The following is a 19,600-nucleotide window of genomic DNA, read 5'->3' as shown; positions in this document are numbered from 1 at the left end:
AGAGAAGACAGCATGAACTTTATCAAGGAGTCCTACCAATTTTAGGGCAGCATCAGACTCCCTGTTTTTCAAATCTGTACTACAGGACATCACCCTTACAAATTTCAGAAGAAAAACTGCAAGTCAAATCCCACCTGGCTACAGCAGTGCAAAATAGGAATCAAATGAGCAAAGGAGATGCAAAATAAAGGGGAAGCATCTCTCAGCAGAGGCACTGAGAGGCAGCTCTTACCTGAGAAGTGGAGAAGTGTATTAAGAACTAACAAAACATAAATTTACATCTACCTGTGCCACGGAAATCTCTTAGGAAAATATTGCAGAGAAATAACCTATGATACCTCAGAGTATAAAGGCCTGCTCAGTAAATGTAGTGCTAAATGTAAACTGTAGATATTTTGAGACTCCTGAGGACAGCAGCTGAAAGGATTATTTGATGGGTCAGCATCTCAACTGCATTAACTGTAGAAGCAATTTTTTCCCATGGAATAAATGGCTGAACAAAGACTCATCAGAGACAGGGACTCAGAGTATTTCTTAAGTGGCCCTGTAAGTTAAGCCCATTTTCCAAAGAGGCTGGAATGTGTCTCATCAGAAGTAAAATTTATGAAAACAAATCAAGGTCTTTTTTGTTAAAAACACAATCTTTTCATAGAACATCAGTATCCATTTGTTCCTTTTCAAATCTAACAAAAACCCTAGCAGTGACATTTACCTTTGATTAAAAGGCTTACAAAAAATTCTAGTTTTAGAAACAGCTATAATTAGAACAGAGAAATGAACATTTTTTCCTTATGAAATTTTATTTCTGGATTATATTAGCAGAAGCTATTTGTAGGAAAAAAACCCTCCAACATTTGCAAGGCTTAGATTTGAGTTCCCCCTCTCCCCATCACAATGAAACACATCTTGCCAAAGTCTTAAAAATGTAACCACTTCAGTGAACGGATGAAAACTTCTTATGCTTCATGCTCCAAAATGGAGGCCCAAAAAGTTCCACAGAACAGTGGCAGTGTTTGGAAATACTTACTCCAACATGCATGATTCTTTGGCATAGGACTTCTTCAAAACAAAAAACCTAAAAGCAACCTTTCACCAAAGTTATTCATTTTGTTCTTCACCAGCACACCTCAACCTTGACCTGAGTCATTCCTCAGGACCCAACTGACCACCAAGCAAGTCTAATTTTTCAAAGGATCTCAAACACCAGAACTTGCTCAGCAAATGCCACGTGCACAGTTTGACTCACGTATGTGTGTGAGTACAAACACACACACACAGTCTGTGCACAACAGGGAGATACCCAAAAACTGAAACACATGAATATGCAGAGGCTCTCCCAAAGCCAGTTATCTCACTGGCACTCCATGGGTCCCCACAGCCTCTGCAGAGCTGTGCATCCTCAGATAAGATGGAACTCGAGAAGGGTCCCAACTGCCTACAAACACATGCAAAAGCACAAAGAGATATTTCACACCTCCTCAGAGTTACTGAAATTTCTGCACTCAGCTCCATAATTCTGGGTTGATGTGGAGCTTCTGTGGGAAGATATCTGCCTTCCAGGCATAGGCACTGCACGCTCAACACACCAATAAGGTAAGAATCTTCTGTTCAAAAGGAAAAAAAAAAACTACCTCTGGCAAGAGATCAAGGGGTATAAAGCATACTTCAAGACAGATATGAAACACCAGACAGGCCCACAGCAGAAATAAGTGAATTTAACTGTTAGATTTCCAAATAGTGCTATTGCTCAACCAACTCCTAGGTACACTGCAAACAGAACAAAACATTAAGGTCAATTAAAATGAAATGTTAAATATGTATTCCAGAAGAGTTCTACTTACCTGCATTAGTACTGAGCTGGCTGTCCTGGGAACAGTTTTCATTGCCCTCAGAGGTTGACTGTAGTGAAGAAGATGGTACAGTTCTACTTTGTTTTTTGTTAGCCTTCCTTTCTGCTACCTGCCACTCTTCATCTTCGTCCTCGCTTTCACTCAAGTCATCAAACCCAAAGTACTTGATTTTGTAATTGGAACTCCCAGAACTTCTAGAGGCGCCTTCATCTCCCCCTCCCTCGTCTTGATCATCAAACCCAAAAAACTCTAGTTTGACATCCTTTTTGGATTTGGTATTGCTGGGTCGGAACCTGGTTGTGGTTTTTGTGGTGGCCATGTCTGCTTTCTTCCTCAAGCGTCCAGCTTCTCCCAGGTCAGTGGGGGCCGCCGTGGTGAACTCGTCGATGCGCTCCATGGTGTCCTGGATGGTAACGTTACAGACTGACAAGCACGATGGATGGAGAACAGTGTAGTCTCTAGTCCGTCCCACCGTCCCTCTAAAACTGGTCCCACTACTCAAAGAAACTTTTTTTCCTGGGTTCAGACCATCATTATTTGACTCATTGTTTGCTTTGGATAAAGACTGACTAGTGCCATCCATCAGCTTGTCAAAATTCGTTGCCCCCTGCAGTTTTGCTTTGTTGGATCGACAGTATGTCCTACAGTTGCTTGGCCTAGGAATAGTTTGCACAAGTTCTTCACTAATGGCTTCCTTTGGATTTTCACTGTCTTCTTTATCACCCTCCTCATCCTTGCTCTTCATCTCTGAGAGATGTTCATTGTCAAAAGCTAATATATATTCTCCAGTTCTGGTGTCTTCGCTTTCATCCTCCCATTCGTACAAGTGAGTTCTTAATGGCCCCTTGGTCTGAGATGGTTCTGATGGAGAGTCTGCTGTTTTCCCCAGCTGGGAGTCCCAGGAATCAGTCAAGTCCTTGGCTTCAATGTTGCATCCAGAAGTGTCTGTAGTCTCAGCATTGGTTTTGTTACTGTCTTCGGCATTCCCGTAGATAAAATGACTGTTCTCATTATCTTCATTCAAATTCTGGATTTTATCTACAAGAAAAGATAAACTTATCACTAAAATGCAATTACAAATAATAGTCACTCGTGGGCAACTTTGAAAAAGTCACAATATAACAACAAATATTCAGTGATCAATGACAAAAAACACTAAAAAGGTTTTTATCCATCTGGTTTATACTTTTTAAGCCCTCCAGCTGAAAGTTTTTATTATAATAAAGTCTTCTCATAATTTCTAGCAAATAAATCCTCAAAACAAGTGTCACTTTGAGAACATGCACATCATGAAAAAGACAGCAGTAAACCCTAAATATAACCACTTATCTTCCTAGACAAACCACACAAAAAAAGAACGTCTGCAGCGAAACTTTCCAAGAAGATTATTACCAATGTTTCACACACAAGTGATTTACAGGGAATAATTAGAGATAAAGAACAACTACAATGCATTTTTTCATTACGTAAGAAAATAATTTCCTTCCTGCACACAGGTTATAAGACTGTTTTATTTCATTCTTATGTGAACATACTCCCCCAAAATCCTTATTTACAACAAATTATTTCAGCTACACTTGTGTTTCAAAGGAAAGTTTCACAATACATAGATTTTAGTGTCTGATTTGCTTCAGACGAACTTTAAGTGCTTTTAACTTTTGCGTAGAACTTGAAAAAACAGGTACTGTCATTAGAAACACAAAACATCCATGAATCAATGACTTAGCTACGTCTGCATATTCACACAAACTCTGAAATGCAGGTTCTTAAAATGAATTTCTGCTTCTCTGAAGAAAAGTTGCTGCCAAAAATTAGTCTTCTCCAACCTTACACTGTCCAAGAGAGCAAATTCCTCTGTAAGAAGTCAGTCTGTGTACACTGTTTGCAGCCAAGCAGCATCCACACAACAGCAATGCCGGTACCAAGTCTTTCACCTCTTGTCCCCCTGAACTGGTAGGGAAACCATTCCCTTTGTTTTCCCAGAATACCAACAAAAGCTCAGTGGATTTGGTGACAGTTTCACCATGACTGCACCTGCCCTGCTCTGGTGTTGACCTCACACACACACTAAACAATACAAGTGTGTTATTTTCCAGAAACAAGGATTTCTTGGGAATTTCTGAGACAGTATCACCAGACACCAGCACCAAGGTGTCTGCCCTTTCCAACCCTCCTGATGAGGGAAGTGAGCATCAGCACCAGCCCAGGGACTTTTGCTCATTTGTTCTCAAACCAAAACGGCATCATCTCCAAGCCATCTTTGCAAACACAGTTCATGGAAGAACTTTAGGGTACAAGTTGAAAATTCCAGGAAAAGAAATGACTACCAAATCCAGTTTTGCAGGATACTGGTTCAATCCTAGACAAAATTCCTCAGGGAGCCAGGACAAGTAGTATTTCACAAATGGCATCTAAGTTTCCTGAGAATTCAGCTGAGGTCTCTCACAGAAGTACACATACTCAGCTAGAAATAAAAAAAGTTCTTCACAGAATATATGAAATGCAAAACTACATTCCTCAAAGAACAAGGAAACCTACCCCTGTCATCTCAATGATGGAATCTTGGTTAGCCTTTTTCAGTATCAACACGTTATACAAGAAATCTTATTATTCCCATTTCAATCTGATGCTTGTGATAATTGAAGAGGCCCAACCAAAATGAATTTCTTTATCAAGCAGTGAGTTTGACAGTGTACCTCTTCCCCCATCTGTTTAATGTTATTGTGCAGCTGAAGACTACCACAACACTTACACATGAAAAACAGCACATTCAATTAAAATAATTTTCAGAACTTTCTGTTCCATATCTGAGTGCATATTTACTTGAGTTAATAATGTCTAAGCAACACTAAAATAAGTACATTTAAAATATGGCTGCCTTGGCTCACTAAACAATACTGAATTGTTAGGAAGAAGTGTCAGTATGTGCATCTGGGAAAGGAATAGTTTTCCCATCCTAAGAAAGTCTAGGATCATAAAAGAGCTGCATTTCATACCAGGACCAAAACAAATCTCATCTTCCCAGGAAAGGAATAGACTATACATGTATGTGCATTACAACAACCCAAGGGTCAAATAATTCAGGAATCTGTTTTGAGATGAAAAAACCTGAAGTTTTATTTTACGTTGTCTTCACTTGAATCACTGTGATCTCAGGTGCAGTCTGTACTCTCAAGCAGGAAACATGATCAACACATGGAGTCTGGAAAACTGACTGAAGAGGCTGATACACATCAATAGCATTGATAAAAAATTAATGGAAAAAATTATCAAGGAATCTGCTTCCAAAGAAATGCTAATCAATTATTCTGAAAAAGTTTAGCCTATTGGGTTTTTTACACTGCTACTAGCAGATCACAAAAATCATGATTACTCTACAGTACATAATTTCACATATGCTCTCTTAAAATTCCAGGTTTTTTATCTTGCAAAAAGCAAAGATATTCAGGGAGTGCATATTTAACTCTTTCACTTCAGATCAGTTCATCTAAAACACTCCCTAAATTCTTCTGTCTGTTCACCAGTTCTGACACAGTCTTCAGCAGCTGAAGCCACTTTATTTCTGCAGTCCCTTGCCAGGAAGTTACTCTGGCAGTAGCCAAGGGCTAAAGCCATCATCTACTAGGCCATCACAAGAAAGAGGATTCTTATGACATTTATATCAACTAATACGATGCTTTTATTTTAAAAAGTTTTTTCAAGATGCATTGGATATTTCACCAAGTAATAATAAAGTCAAACAGATAATCTTTTCATTAAGAGTGAATTTTAGTTAATTTTGATCATGTAGTTACATACAAACAAAAACTACTGCACAAGTTGTTCTAGAACAATTTAAAATTAGCCCAATATTTGTAGGAAAAGCAACAAGGCAAGCAACACAACCCCATCTAGTCTGTGACCTATTAAGGGAGCAAAAACTTCTACTCTTATTGCAGCAGCCTCATTTGGACAAACTGAAGCCTCAGTTAAGAGATGCATCATGACAAGAACAATCCCACCTCCCATCTATTTTCTTCGCTTCAATTTTTCTTGTACTTGCTGTACTGAGGTTGTTCCATTTTTCTTCCCAGAGTGGCTCCTACTCTCATCTCCAATTTCACACCTGCCCAACCCGCCTTGCCCTTCTTCTCATGCTTGTTCCCAACAACCCAAAAGCAAAACCAAGGAACCTGAGCCAGCTGTTCATTCCTCAGTGCCAGTCTCCACCAGCTCTGTGGAAACCACCAAAAATGCAGAGGCACTTCAAGGCATTAGTACACCTGAAGATGAATAAAATCTGATCAGACTGGGTTAAGGCAGTAGCACCACACATCTAAGCTCTTCCAGCCTGGAATTCTTTGTTTCTCTTCATCTGTAAAGGTAAGATCACTTCCTCAGGTCAGCTCAGTTGACTAATAACTAACAAATCCATTCTCTTCCAGTCAAATGGCCTTATTGATGCTTGCTTTACTACACTCCCGAGGAATGATGTGAAAAGGCAAACACCACTAACAACTCTTTGTGTACTCAGCAGGACTCCTGTTGCCTTTGTATAACCACCCAACGTTCTGAGGATGTGCAGGAGCAACTTGGAATCCTGAGTTGTCTGAGAAGACTCCACAAGCACCAACGAAGTGTTGCATCTCATTTTTCACTTTCAGTTAGTAATTTAATACAGCAGATCAGGTTACTCTTAAACAGCAAATAAGAGGCAGTTAACCTCCCCCTTCATTGTGAGGCATCAAAATTTTAAAAATACACAGTACTTCACAAGTCTTACCAACTGCACCAGGGAGATTTTTCCATCTCCCATAATAAGCAAGGCTGATGGAAAATGTAACTACTAAAGTGTTTAGTGCACACCAGGTAGAAACTTTGGCTTTAAAACTGGATCATCATGATGCATTAGTGGCACACTAAGCAGTGACATTTAGAGGAATACTTCCTCAAAGGATATTTTGTCAAGCCACTGTTCTCATCTCATCAGTGGGTCAATAGCTGTCAGACTGAAGCTTCTACACTAGAAATTACTGCAAATTACTTGCTAATTGCCCAAAGGTGTACAATAACAGCAATTCCAATAGCCTTGATTTTAAAAATTACAGCATTTACTAATAGTAACTATTGCAGCAGAAGCTAGCATGACTGTAGGAAGAATATGAAAAAATGAACTAATGGCAAATTATTAGATGTTCTGTAGTCCAAGAGAGGCATGTAACTTCTCCCATTTTTAACTGCAATTAGGCTCTTCTGGGTCTCAAATAACAGGAGTCTCCCAAGTAATTTCAATTCAGTGACAGCACACAGCTTTCCCTCTACCCTGCCCAGGTACAAGCACAATATCCCCAGGAACCATAACAATGTTCTGTGGTAATCATGATTTGTTTTCTGTTTAAATCTCTTATACTCTGGTAATTAAGTTTTAGAGAACCAATCCAAAGGACTGACAGGTCTAAATGGAACACAAACTGATAAACACTTCCATACCTCTTGCTTGATTTTATGCTCTAGTTTATGTCACCCAACAAGACAGAGATGTCTTTACTATTGCGGATGAATTAAAAGAAAAAAACCAAACAAGTGAAGCTTCTACTTTTTCCCACCAAATACAATGAGATGTTTTCACACACACAAAGATGCATATTACCAAACTTGTAAAGCTATATTTATGTGATTATGATGACTACTGTTCCAAGTAACCTTTATTAAATGACCACTAGAGACAAAATCTCAAGTTCAGACAAGGCAAGACATTTGATTCATTCAAGATAATAGACTTTATGCTCCTCTACACATATGAAAACATTCAAACAGCAGGAATGTAATATAGTTGTCAAAATCCCACTGCTTTTTCAGTAATAAACCTTTAAACATTTGAAAAATATTCATCTAGACCTGTATTAATTAGACTAGATGGATAGAACTTTTTTTAAAAAATAGATACTTAATATGAGCACTCACTTATTAGATGAACAAATGCTACTCTATACATCCAACAAAAACAGTAAATGCCTTGTGACTACCACAGTGGTACTACCTCCTTCCTCTTCATTTTTAAGATAATGTACAAAATGAAGAATGCAATTCCAGACTTTAAAAAAACCACACCTCCTTTTAAAAAAGAGAAATTAATTCTTTTTTAGAGATGAGACACCTACATGCTTCAGCTTGACATCTCTGACAATTCTGACATTAAAATGTCTCACATTTCAACTTCATTTTTCTTTAATTACCTGTAACACATCTCACCCTTTTTTAAAAAGATTTTCCTTAAGAAAAAATGCCTGAAAAGGTGTTTCCAAATAGCCCTCGGAAACAGTACTATTTCTTCTTTGTACTACACGAGAAAAAGAAGGAACATCTCCCCACCCACAAAACATTTAGTTTGATCACAGTAATAATAAAATACATCATATAATTACAGACTTGTTGAGATGGTGGAATGCCTAAAAATTGCAAAACTTTCAGGAACTGACAGAGTGAAAAGAACTACCTTTCCCCCACCCCCATAATTTTATTCCATAAAACAAGCAGGTAACAGGGCAAGGACAGGGGACTATGGACAGGACAGGAGCTTAACAGGTTGCACAAGAGGTCCCAGGAGCCTGAAGTGTTTTTCCAGGATTTGTGACACAGCTTGTCAGAGTTGCTCTGTTTTGTCAAACTAACACTACTTACCTTTTCGCCTGGACAACTTCACAGGTTCCTCAGAGAATTTTTTTAGACAGCTCCAACTGGTATACTCTGTTATCATGACTGATGACACACTAGTATATTTACAGTAATGAAACGTTTTGTTTTCCCACGTAAGTATTTTTGTCCAAGTTGCACCTATGGTCTTACAGCTTGCCTTTCACAGATGGAATAACTATCATTACTACTTCATTATTCTCTCTAATCTTGCTTAAAACTCTCCTACAACACTTTTTCTAACATTGTTTCACATCTGCATCTAACCATGTTCATAATACAAATTATAATGTGACTCTACAGATACCAGTATTATATAAAAACCCAACATATCATGCAGTACAGTACCAATGCACACTCCAACTTGCAAAATCCACAACTCTCTCAAATAACAGACAAACTGCAGTTTCAGTAAACAGTGCTAAAACCCCTGTCTACACAAAGAAGACTTTTGTCCTCCAGCAAAGAATGAAGCTTTGAAAAACTCTGCAACACCTCAACCAAGACTATCTGGTCTCAGAAATCTAAAAATAAAATGGTCATGAAGAGACAGAAATTATACAAACAAATGCAATGGTCAGAAGAGCTGCTACACCTTGGAGCACAAGAGTTGTTAGAGCCTGAACGAGCCACATCACGTGTTCACCTCTGATGGAAAGTCCAAACATGTTCTTCCTCCTGGGAGCTCACAAGGGCATCTGTTGCTCAGAGCAGCAGGAGAAAGCTGATCCAGGCAGCTAACTACTGCTAAGTGTTATGGACAACAGTGTGCTGGCACGTGGCAAAAACACTTGTTTTCACCAACTCTTCTAGGGTGAGCCTCTATGAAAAAAATTCAAGTATATTGTAACATAGCAGCACTAATAACTGTCCAAACAGATGTATACTTAGCCTAAGTCAGTCTGAATTCAGACAGTAGTCATAAATATGTTGAAACTCTTTACTGAACACAGGAGCAGTTCCTTAAAAGAAAATATAAGCTAAGTTTGAATTTGAAGAACATTTTCCATACAGTTAATAAAATCTCAGCAGTTTGAACCCATCCTTATTAAAGGGTTTCTGCTCTCCTGCAGCTTTGGCCCACTTTAGAGGTATGCAGGTTAACAGGGTTGCGTTGTTTTCTACAAGCACCAACCGTTCTGAATGCAAAGTTATTTCAACTTTTTAAACATCCAAGTTAAGCAGCAGTCAAAAGTATGATCTTTTAAAAACTCACTGTTTGTTGTACAAGTCCATAAAGAAAGTATGTAAGGCAAAATTCACTTCTGTATGGGAAAGAGGAGGTATAGATTTAGGGGAAGGAAGTTTCATGTGCTCTGTGCATGGACATACATAGTATGATTTTCCCTGTCTTTAGAAGAAATATGTTGCAGATTCCTTCCTAAATACTGGGGTCTTTTTTCTGTATTGCTATTTTAGCAAACCAGTATAAACACTGGGATTTAAAGAGAATTTCAATCATTTGAGACTTTTGAAAAACACCCCAGGAAAAACCAACAAGCCACCATCAAAGAAATATCAGACAAAAAATAAATAAAAATTTGAGAACAATAATCACACCAGTTTAAACTTGGGCTACTGACACAGCATGACAATTCTATCTGTAAGGGGAAAAGGGCTATCTTCAAAAAGGGAAAACATAACAAAAACACAACTAAAGAAGAGAAGACTTGCTATCTACATACCCATCATAACTACTACCATCCAAACAAACCTCACAACACTGAAATTCTACGGGCACACATATTTTCTGGCAGACTTTTCCCCCTCTCTCCTATCAGTTCCTTAATGCTTTGACCCAGCCAGAGGACAGCTGCAGTTCTTTTTAATCATGGTTGCTGCCAGCTGTCTCCTAAGACAGCCAAATGCTCAAGACCTCGTTCAGTTTTCCCCAACTTTTTGTTCCATTTTTGGACAGAAAAATGACTAAACTGAAATTCTTCCTCAAGAAGTAAATAACTTGAACTCAACAACTCTGCAGAGGAAGAAAGATAATATTACTCTGACCTAACTATTATCTTAAATGTCCATGTCACGTTAAACACAAAATAGAAGCTCTGAAACAATTTGAAAGCAATATCCTGCCCAAGCTCGTTGTCCAATGCAATTATATAACAAACCTGCATTTGAGAAGTTGAAACTTAACTCTAAAGATAGGGCTCCCCACCCACATAATCAGGATGCAGAGGCTTTGCACACACAGGCACCGAGGTACTATCAGGATAGTCCCTGGGGAACAGACCAGAGGACTTAAACCCTCTCCTTGCCAAGGGGCCAAGGGCAACCATTTTCTGCAAAGTGCTCTGTGCTCTCTGGGCTTTTCCAGCAACTCAACACCACTGGATCCTGCATCCTGGGCCATGGAGCAGCTGAGCTCCTGCACACAAGCACAAGCCATGAAGAAGGATTGCATCTGCCATTTTGATTTGATTCCAACGCCCGCACCGTCCCCAAGTGAAAAACCAGGGCACTGAGACCTACCTAGAAAACAAAAGAATCCAATGCAGTCAACAGGCAAATGCTTCCTTAAAGCACCAAGAGCAAAACTACTGCCAGAACAAAGACCTGTTTGAGTACATAGCAACAAATGACAAGATGATGAAGAGCTATTTTCATTATTACTCTAAACGTTAGGAGGAAAAAAAAGAAAGCAAGTATCACAAATACACTACATGCAATAATTTGTTCTTTTAATCTTAAAAAGCCTCAAAGGGCACTGCCAAGACAATAACCACAAAATCTGTACTCAGCATCACAACACAGCAGAAAGGGACACTATTCCTATGCTGTTCTGTAGTCTGGAGAGACATTTTAAGCCATTCTATTTTCTATTTCTCCACAGCAAGCAAAACACATTTTCAGAAAATAAACTCACAGGCTTTAAAACAAACCAGACTTAATCCATGCACAATTAAAAAACTTTTCATTAAAAGCACAATTAAACACCTAATATTTTCACTCAGAATTAATGTAAGAAAGGAATATTATTTCATAGTCCATCAACAGGAATACGAGGTGTGCAAAGATGAGAGACATCTCCCAACCCAAGTGCCTTCTCCCATGACCAGCACCAACCCCATGGACTAGATCCTCCAAAAGTCTGAGTTACAGAGCTCAGCACTGTGCACGAAAGCAAACGAGAGCAGGTGATCACAACATCCAGAGTCAAAATGCAAACCCTCACACAACAATGCCAGTATTTCCCTCAACTGAAAGAGCCAGAGTAGGCAAAGAAGTTATCTAATCTGAAACATATTCGTACACTCGTTATGAAATGCCACACCAACTTTTTAAATTCATCCAGCTTTGACTTTAATTTTCATCTGAAAAATTGTACTACATTAATTTCAACCTACAAGCTAATATAAATATTATAAAAGTTTTTTAAAACTAGGACCTTGTGATTTGCTCTGCAAGGCCATAAGTGTGTTTATATTAAAGCTTGTGTGCAGCTGAATACAGCATGAAATACTGTTTGGGTTATGCCTTACAGAATAAGTTTAACAGTTAAAAAAATAAACAAAATCCCATCAGAGTGTTTCAAAAATCCAAGTAAGTATTCTCTGCATGTTTTCACCTTACCCTACTGTAAGGGTCTCCCATAACAACCTCACTTTCTAAGTTGCTGCATTTTTGCTTGATATTAATTATCAGTGGGGTATTTTTCCAATGACACAACTTATTTTCTAGATACCAAGTCCTCCAGCCTTCACAAAGATGACCTAACAGATACTATTAATACTGAACAGTCTTTTGTTGTTTCAAATTTACCTGAACGCTCATCTCTAAATTACCTGTTACACACAGGATTACTCATGGACATTCTTCAGACAGTATTAAGCAACATCAGGGTAAGATTATGAGAAGCTTTACACATTAAGAGCTTCTCAAAGCCTTTAAAATAAGATTGTTACAAGCACTAGCTGAAGGCTATAAAAAAAAAAAAAGAGACCAGTAAGTTCTACCAATTTAAATAAAAGATACAGATCCTCAACTGTTACACAGCTGCACAACTACTAAAACAAACCCCCCAAACCAACTGCTTTTTACTATCAAACATTAGTTAAAATTAACCAACATTGCCTCACCTTCATTTTAATGTCCAAAGGAATGCACATGGAGGCAGAACTGGAGCAGGACTGACTGCACCTCTCACTTTGTGCTTGGCCATGGTCAGACACAGTTTTCAACACTAATTCTTAACCTTATTCCACCCAGGCTAAGAATTAAGGTACATTAAGATACAAGGATGGCACATGCTCTCAGGAAGTCAGGAGACCTCCACTCATGCACTGTCTAATCAGTGTTAGGACAAGGACTAGCAAACTGCACTTTAAACAAGTCAAGCCTTTTCCTGAATATCAGTACCAACATAGCCTAGTTTTCTACACCTAGAGATACACTGCTGTATGTGGGTTAAGGTTGAGCTCACATTGCAGTCTCTTACACTGGGAATATTAATATTCTTCTACCTGCTCACTTTCCCCACCCCCATTTCTTTCCTCCTCGGGAATAGTCAAGCTTGGAAAAAATGTGGTTGAACCTGGTGGAGTTCAAGAGTCACCAGAAAGGGGGAAATAACTACAGGGAGGGGGAGGACATGTCAGCAGTAGAAGTACTATACCTGTACACTCCCCGTGGTTCCCTTCCCCTCCAGAACCCTGCCCCAAATCAACCCCATTGACTCTGCAGTTCTGAAAGGCAGCCTTCCCAGCAAACCTGACTGAGCAGTCACTACAACAAAGAAGCCTTTGAAGCACCTCCATTTACACTGGCTGACTATACCACTATCTCTAATTGCTCAGTGTTCTGAGCAACATCCTCAGAGACAATTTTATTTGTTTTGGATCGGTTTACACACAAGCATAACAGCAGCTTAAACCATCCAAGTTCCATTTACACTAACTGTCAAAAAGAAACACTATCACCAAGACTACAGCCTTTAAATAAGGGTAAGGAAACCAAAGACCCTCCTAGGATGTTCTGCAAAGATTCATTCTCAGTTGATTTCAATTTCTGAAGACACGAAATGGCTTTTTATCTTCATTTGTCTGGGTGTCAACAGAATCTAATACATTCTGAAAGAACAGGTCAAGATCCACCTTGGCCTTCACTGCTCCTGGTTGAACTGCAGTGATTAACAAATATTTTGAACAGCATGCAGGAACAGAATTCCTTCAGTAAACTGTTGTTTAAGGAGTCTCCCTCTCTGCATCCAGAGCACCACCACCACACTCAGCAGCCACTGATGGCCTTATCCACCAAGACTCATCAGCTTCCTTCCATTCAGAGCTGTATATTTATAGTATATATAATATTGTCTTTTAACAAAGAGTTCTAGAATTTAAATAAGCATCAAATTAGAACGTTTTTCTGTGCTAAATATCATATTTTATTATTTTTCACAAGACTGGAACCAGGAAGCACCAATGCAACAGCTGAAGTCTGTTCCTCCTGGCCTCTCAAGCACTACAATTTTCAGAGCTCTATTAACTTTTTCTGCCCACAGCTCTCTCACTTTCTTTTCCAACCTGAAAAATACTGTTCTAACAAAGCTTTTCTACAAGGAAACCATTTCACTGCAAAACCTGTTCTGCTACAATGTGCTCATTAACAACCAAGGAAACTCATTACTATTTCTTGTCCTTGTAAATACTGGAGGATGAACTTATTCAATCACTCATGAAAACTATATTCAAACTTAAAAAAAAAACATTTCCAGGCTGAAGATAAATCATACTTACAGATAAACTGCTGAAAACCATATGAAAATAAGAAATACTTCATCAGCAAAAATAAGAGCAAGATCAAAAGGCAACTACACATCCCACCAATGTGTCTGTGAAACTACAGTTCAAATCAACATTTCTTGTGTTTTGTTCAATTAGATCACTAACAGAATTATACTGCAAATAACTGAGCTATGCATATCTTCTACTATTCAGTATCTTCTTGTCCACTGTCTTATAACTGAACAAGTCCACTCAAATTTCTGATCCCAGGGTTAACTATATCTGAGAAATTAAAGTTATATAAGTTCTTCTCATTAAAGCTCATTTTGATAACCCAGAGCAAGTCAGTAGGTGTCATCTTCATCAAGGTTCAGCTAATGTGATCTTCTGCCCAATTACAGAAGCTGTAGTTTAATCAGCCCATTATACAAAAGCCTCTCATGAGATATAACAACATCTGATCTCCTCCAAAAATGACTTGAATAAAATTACAGAGATGTTCAGCTCCATGGGCCTTGTGAATTCTCTCTCAGAAGCATTAAGGTACCTTACAAACACTCAAAACAGCCCCTAAAAGACATTCTGACAGAATTCAGTTTCACAGGCCTGAAGCTTTTTACCTGCACCTTGATAAAGATGTGTTAATTACAAACAAAGCCAAACAAAAAACCTTTGTGCAACTGAAGTTCAGAAAACTACTTTTTCCATCCAAATGATGAAATAAGACGTGTTATAATTTGTATCTGCACCTGCCTGGTAGTAAGCACATACCTGCACTAAATTAAAGCCAGAAGCTTAATAATAAAGCCTTCCATTACCACTAACTCATCCCTCTTCAAAACACGTGTTTAAAACCCACAAATGCACTGAGCAATTTTAGAAAAGGAAGATGATGATTCCATTTTATTCCAGGTGGTCTAACACACTGCACTGAATCTAAAGCACTGTACCTCAACCTGCAGACACAAGGATTAGAGTGCCAAGGATCTCACACCAATGTGTAAAATGCAGGATGCTTCCAAGTGTTTTTAGTGTATCCTCTACAGTTTTCTGTAATTAATTGTCCCACGATTTTATTAGAACATTTAACGATCCCCTGAAAACACAAAGTCTAAAGGCAGATTAGCAAAAATCAGAGGAAAACAGAAGTATCTGGACAGCTGAGCAAACATACCTGCAGCTGCAAGTTTAGCACTGCTGCCCTTGCATTCTCCATCTTCCATGTTTTTGCTTGTGCTCTTTTCTTTTAAGAGAGGAACAGTATTGTCAAAAGGTATGCACTTGCTGGATGCAACATTTTCTCCAGTGTCTGGCTGATTAATTCTGCTGTTAGCTTCAAGTAGAGGAGTGAAGTCCTCAGACTGAGCAGCTTCACCGGGTTCCAGCTGAGAGGAGCTTTTAGCCTGTGCCACATTCTTTGAAGACACAGGAAGAGATTCTTCATCACTGTCAAATCCAAATGGATCCTCTGTTACCTCATCTTCAACTTTGGGTCTTTTAGGAACTTCGGAAATATCTGGTTTGACACTGGGCCTCTTCTGTCCTAATTTGGCCATGAAGGTGGTTTCTCCCCATTTTGTACTAAGGGTGGTCCGTTTGTTGGAAAACACTTCATCAAACTTGGAACTGCCGTTTCCCCCTTTCCGGCTGTAGGTCTTTCCAAATCGGGATGTCATTTTGGCTCCTGTTTCATATTCTCTGGTGGAAAAGAAAGAAGAAACATCAATTCACCAACTTTTTAGCAGAAACGATTGTTATTTCCACTCTTTAGTGGGCCTACAAGCACCAGGCATGCACATTTCACATGAGCAACTGATACATCTTCTGCTTCGTTCTCAGACTCACCCATTCACATGTGAGTGTCATTAGATCAAAAGTTTCTGCACTAAGTTTCTACCAAAGTAACTCAAAATTCACAGAATCATGGAATATGCTGAGCTGGAAGGGACCCATCAGGATCATGGAGTCCAACTCCTATTCAGTTGCTTGCACATTTATAAAACAATGGAAAGCTGCTAGGAAGACATTATTTTTGGTACTGCTTTGCTCTAATTTTATATTTTCAAGTATTGAAGGCACTGCTATTATGAAATATCATGAAACAACTAAACAGTATTTTCACCACATCTGAACACGTAGCTCCCTGCTAGAGTCCAACAGCACAGCATGGCTTAAAAAAGACTCTTTGCAGTTAAATACAAAAACTGTCAGAATATTTTGAGCTGCTGTAGATATTTTAAGTACTAATTAATCAGAAATAACAACAGCAACTCCACCCCATGTTCTTCTCTGATGCTCAGACTTAATGAGCAAGTACATTACTCAGTAATACCATGTGGTTGATGCCACCTGCATCAGTCCTGCTCAGGACTGGTACACAGCAATGCCCCCTGAGTAAATCTGACCCACCACGGGACAGGAACAGAGACACTTCTAATCCATTTCTAGGAACACAGAGGCCACCTCAAGCAGACCAGCATAAACCATTACTACTGTTACAATTGTAGCCAACTCACATTTAAGTATGAACAGATTAAAGAGGGACACATTTAAGAGTTCCTTGCATGTGTTCTATTTCTACTTTTGTTTAACTCAAGAAGAAAGACAAACCACTAGGTTTTTGTTTCCCAAAACAAATACTTCAGCTACCAGACAAATGACAACATAAACCCAAAACCATCATATCTGTTTTGTAAACCAGTATTTCTCTCTTTTTGGCCCAAACCCGGATAGGAAATTGCAGTTTTTATAGTCAGTCTGAATCTAATCAAGTCCATCTTTCTCTCTGAAATTCTTAACTAACTGCCTTAAGAAAGGCAGGCAGTTATTTATGCCACAGAATCAAAGAAATACAACTTTAAAAGTGTCAACTACCTTCATATAAAGTATATGAAAAATAACTTTTGAAATAATTGCTAGTATACTTATCACATGATTTATTTGTTCAATACAACTCTCCTTGTTTGTGATATATTTGAATGAATTTGTGGTATACTGTCTTGCTTCCATACTTCCATTTTCATCCCAAACACTTGCAGTTTCTCAACGTGAAGTGCCAGTCCAGCTTCTGCCAAAATTGCCAGACTGGTTCCAGAAGTGTCCCTCTATCACTTCACTCCAGTTGAACTGTCTCACTAACAGACCTTTATCAGACCAGGCCAACCTCCACTTATTGTACAAACCAAGCAATTCACAGGGAGGAAACCCACAGAGAAAACGTGAAGTGAACTGAAAGGATCAAATCTGAACTCCAGAAGTTTACCAGGTGGATGCTGTTGCAATGCAGAGGAGATACAGGAACACAGGAACAACCCCACTGGGAAAGGCTCTTCTCCCCCAGGGGCTCAGCAGAGAGATGGCAAAGGAACATGCTTATCTACTGAGCAGAGTTCTGCTGGCAAACCCCACTCTGCAGATGGATTCTGTGTGCTCCCAGCACACAGTGCTCTTGAACCCCCTCTCCTCTTTTCCCCCCAGTGTCACCAGCACAGTGCTCTGTGCTGCTCCAAACGCGTCGCTGCCAAACTTAAGTCTTTTTTTTTGCTTCCCTCTAGGTAGCTCTAGTTTTTTATTTTCTATTCATGCATACTTCAGCAAACAAACAGCAAAACAAATGTAAATGATCAATTTTATTTTGCTGATGCTTGAAAATATTTATAACCAAAATATTTTAGACCAGGAAGGCTATGTTTTAGAGCTACAGAAACTAAAGTGAAATGTTTATTAATATGTCACTTTCTATACACCTCTTACAGAAAAAAAAAAATTTCACTCATCATCAGCACATTTTCCTCCCCTAAACCTTCAATATCCACATATAAAGATTATAAAAAAAAATACTCAAATAAGTATTTTCAACACTAAATTTCCAGCCCATGCAAAAATAACAACAGATTTAAATTATGACTTGTGGTTTGCAGTCATTATTACAGAGAAGATTCCTGTAGTCAAGAGGGCTTCATTTTCAGGAAGTAGAGCCACATTTTCCTATTTATAAATTTTGAAATTAAGATCGTCTCATAAAAAGCTTTGAATCAAAATATCAAGACCCACACTAACATTAAATATGATATAAACTGGTAAAAAGACGAGTGAGATTAAAGATAAGTAAATACATTGGTGCCTCCCTACATGAGAGCATCAACAGAACAGGATTTTTACTGTTTACTTACAATTTTCTCTTGCTTTTCAGTCAGAGTGAAATAAAAAACTTGGCCAACTGCACTCTGTTTCCAGTCCCTGCCACCCTCGCCTGCATTGTGCTGCAATATTCGGAGCAGTGCAAGCAAAGTAAATACACGTAAAAACTCGACACGCAGTTGTCCCGCATTTCCCAGCGTTAACTCGGAGGGCCAGCTGGACACAAAAAAACCCCGGTAATTCCCCAGGAAGCCCATCAGCCGCCCCTCCTCATCGCTCCTCTCCACACCGCTCCTCTTACATAACCAAAGGAACGAAAAATAGGTTGAATGCACGAAGGCAGAAGGAGCTGATGAAATCCCACGGTGACAGTTTCTTTTTTCCTCCCTCCCTCCCTCCCCCCGCGGCGGGGGGGTGCGAGCGGAACCGGGTCACCCCCCCGCTCCTTGATGTCATTTCCCTTCCCGCCCGGCCGCTCCCCCGCCCGCCGCCCCGCCGGCCCCATTACACAAGTGCCCGGGGCAGGGGGCCCGGCACGGCCCGGCCCGCGCCTCGCCCCCGACCCCACTCCCGCCCCGCAACTTCCCCGCGGGCCGGGGCGGCCCCGCAGGGCCCCGAGGCCGGGACAGCGCGGGGGCCGCGGCTCCGGCCCGCGGGGAGCGCCCGGGCCTCGCTCGTCCCCGCCCGGACCCACCTCGGCAGCAGCGGTGGCGGCGGGTCCCGGGCGCGGGCCCGGCCGATGCGGCTCCGGCCGCGGCTTCGGGCCGCCCAGGCGCCGCCCGCGAAAAGGCGCTGGGCCGGCGGGGCGCCGCCTGCGCCGCTCCGGCAGAGCAGGACCCTGGCGGGGTGTCGCGGGCGTCAGGGCCCCCGGCGCCGCCTCCTCCGGCGGCGCTTCCTCCGCGCCGGGATTATCGCCGCGCTCGGGACGGGCCCCGGGACCATCTCTCCGCCATTTGCCCCCGCTCCTTCCTGCCGTCACGGCGCGCGCCCCGCCCGCCCGCGTCGCCGCCAATCGCCGCGCGCCCCGCCCGCGCCGCCCCCGCGCCTGCGCCGCGCCCGCGCGGGGCACGACGGGAGCTGTAGTTCGCGGCGCGGCGCCCGCCAGGCCCCGGCGCGGCCCCCGCACCCGGCGGGCGAGTCTCATGGCATGGGTGGCACCGAGGGGTACGGACCGCTGCGGCGGGACCCGCCGCCGCCTCCGCTACC

The 19,600-nt window shown here is 40.7% G+C and overlaps 1 protein-coding gene across 3 annotated transcripts in view; it reads right to left on the bottom strand.

The window, feature by feature from the left end:
- The window catches only part of WAPL (WAPL cohesin release factor), a 64,903-nt gene extending 45,522 nt beyond the window's left edge, over positions 1-19,381 (bottom strand). For 2 of the 3 annotated variants that reach the window (XM_051799785.1, XM_051799787.1), the window contains exons 1-3: positions 19,089-19,381; positions 15,429-15,952; positions 1,842-2,888 (exon numbers count right to left, since the gene is read on the bottom strand). In XM_051799785.1, coding sequence (XP_051655745.1) covers positions 1,842-2,888; positions 15,429-15,930 — 1,549 coding nt within the window. In that variant the 5' untranslated portion in view covers positions 15,931-15,952; positions 19,089-19,381. Of the gene's footprint in view, positions 1-1,841; positions 2,889-15,428; positions 15,953-18,426; positions 18,758-19,088 lie in introns of those variants that run through there. The other variant, XM_051799786.1, reaches the window with a different exon arrangement.
- Positions 19,382-19,600: the final 219 nt, after the last annotated feature.

The sequence above is a fragment of the Manacus candei genome, unplaced genomic scaffold, assembly GCF_025592945.1.
Source record: "Manacus candei isolate 608988 ecotype Guabito, Panama unplaced genomic scaffold, ASM2559294v1 h1tg000050l, whole genome shotgun sequence".
Classification (NCBI taxonomy): Eukaryota; Metazoa; Chordata; class Aves; order Passeriformes; family Pipridae; genus Manacus; species Manacus candei.
Note: the sequence above shows the minus strand (reverse complement) of the source record. Positions and strands in the feature narration are given on the sequence as shown.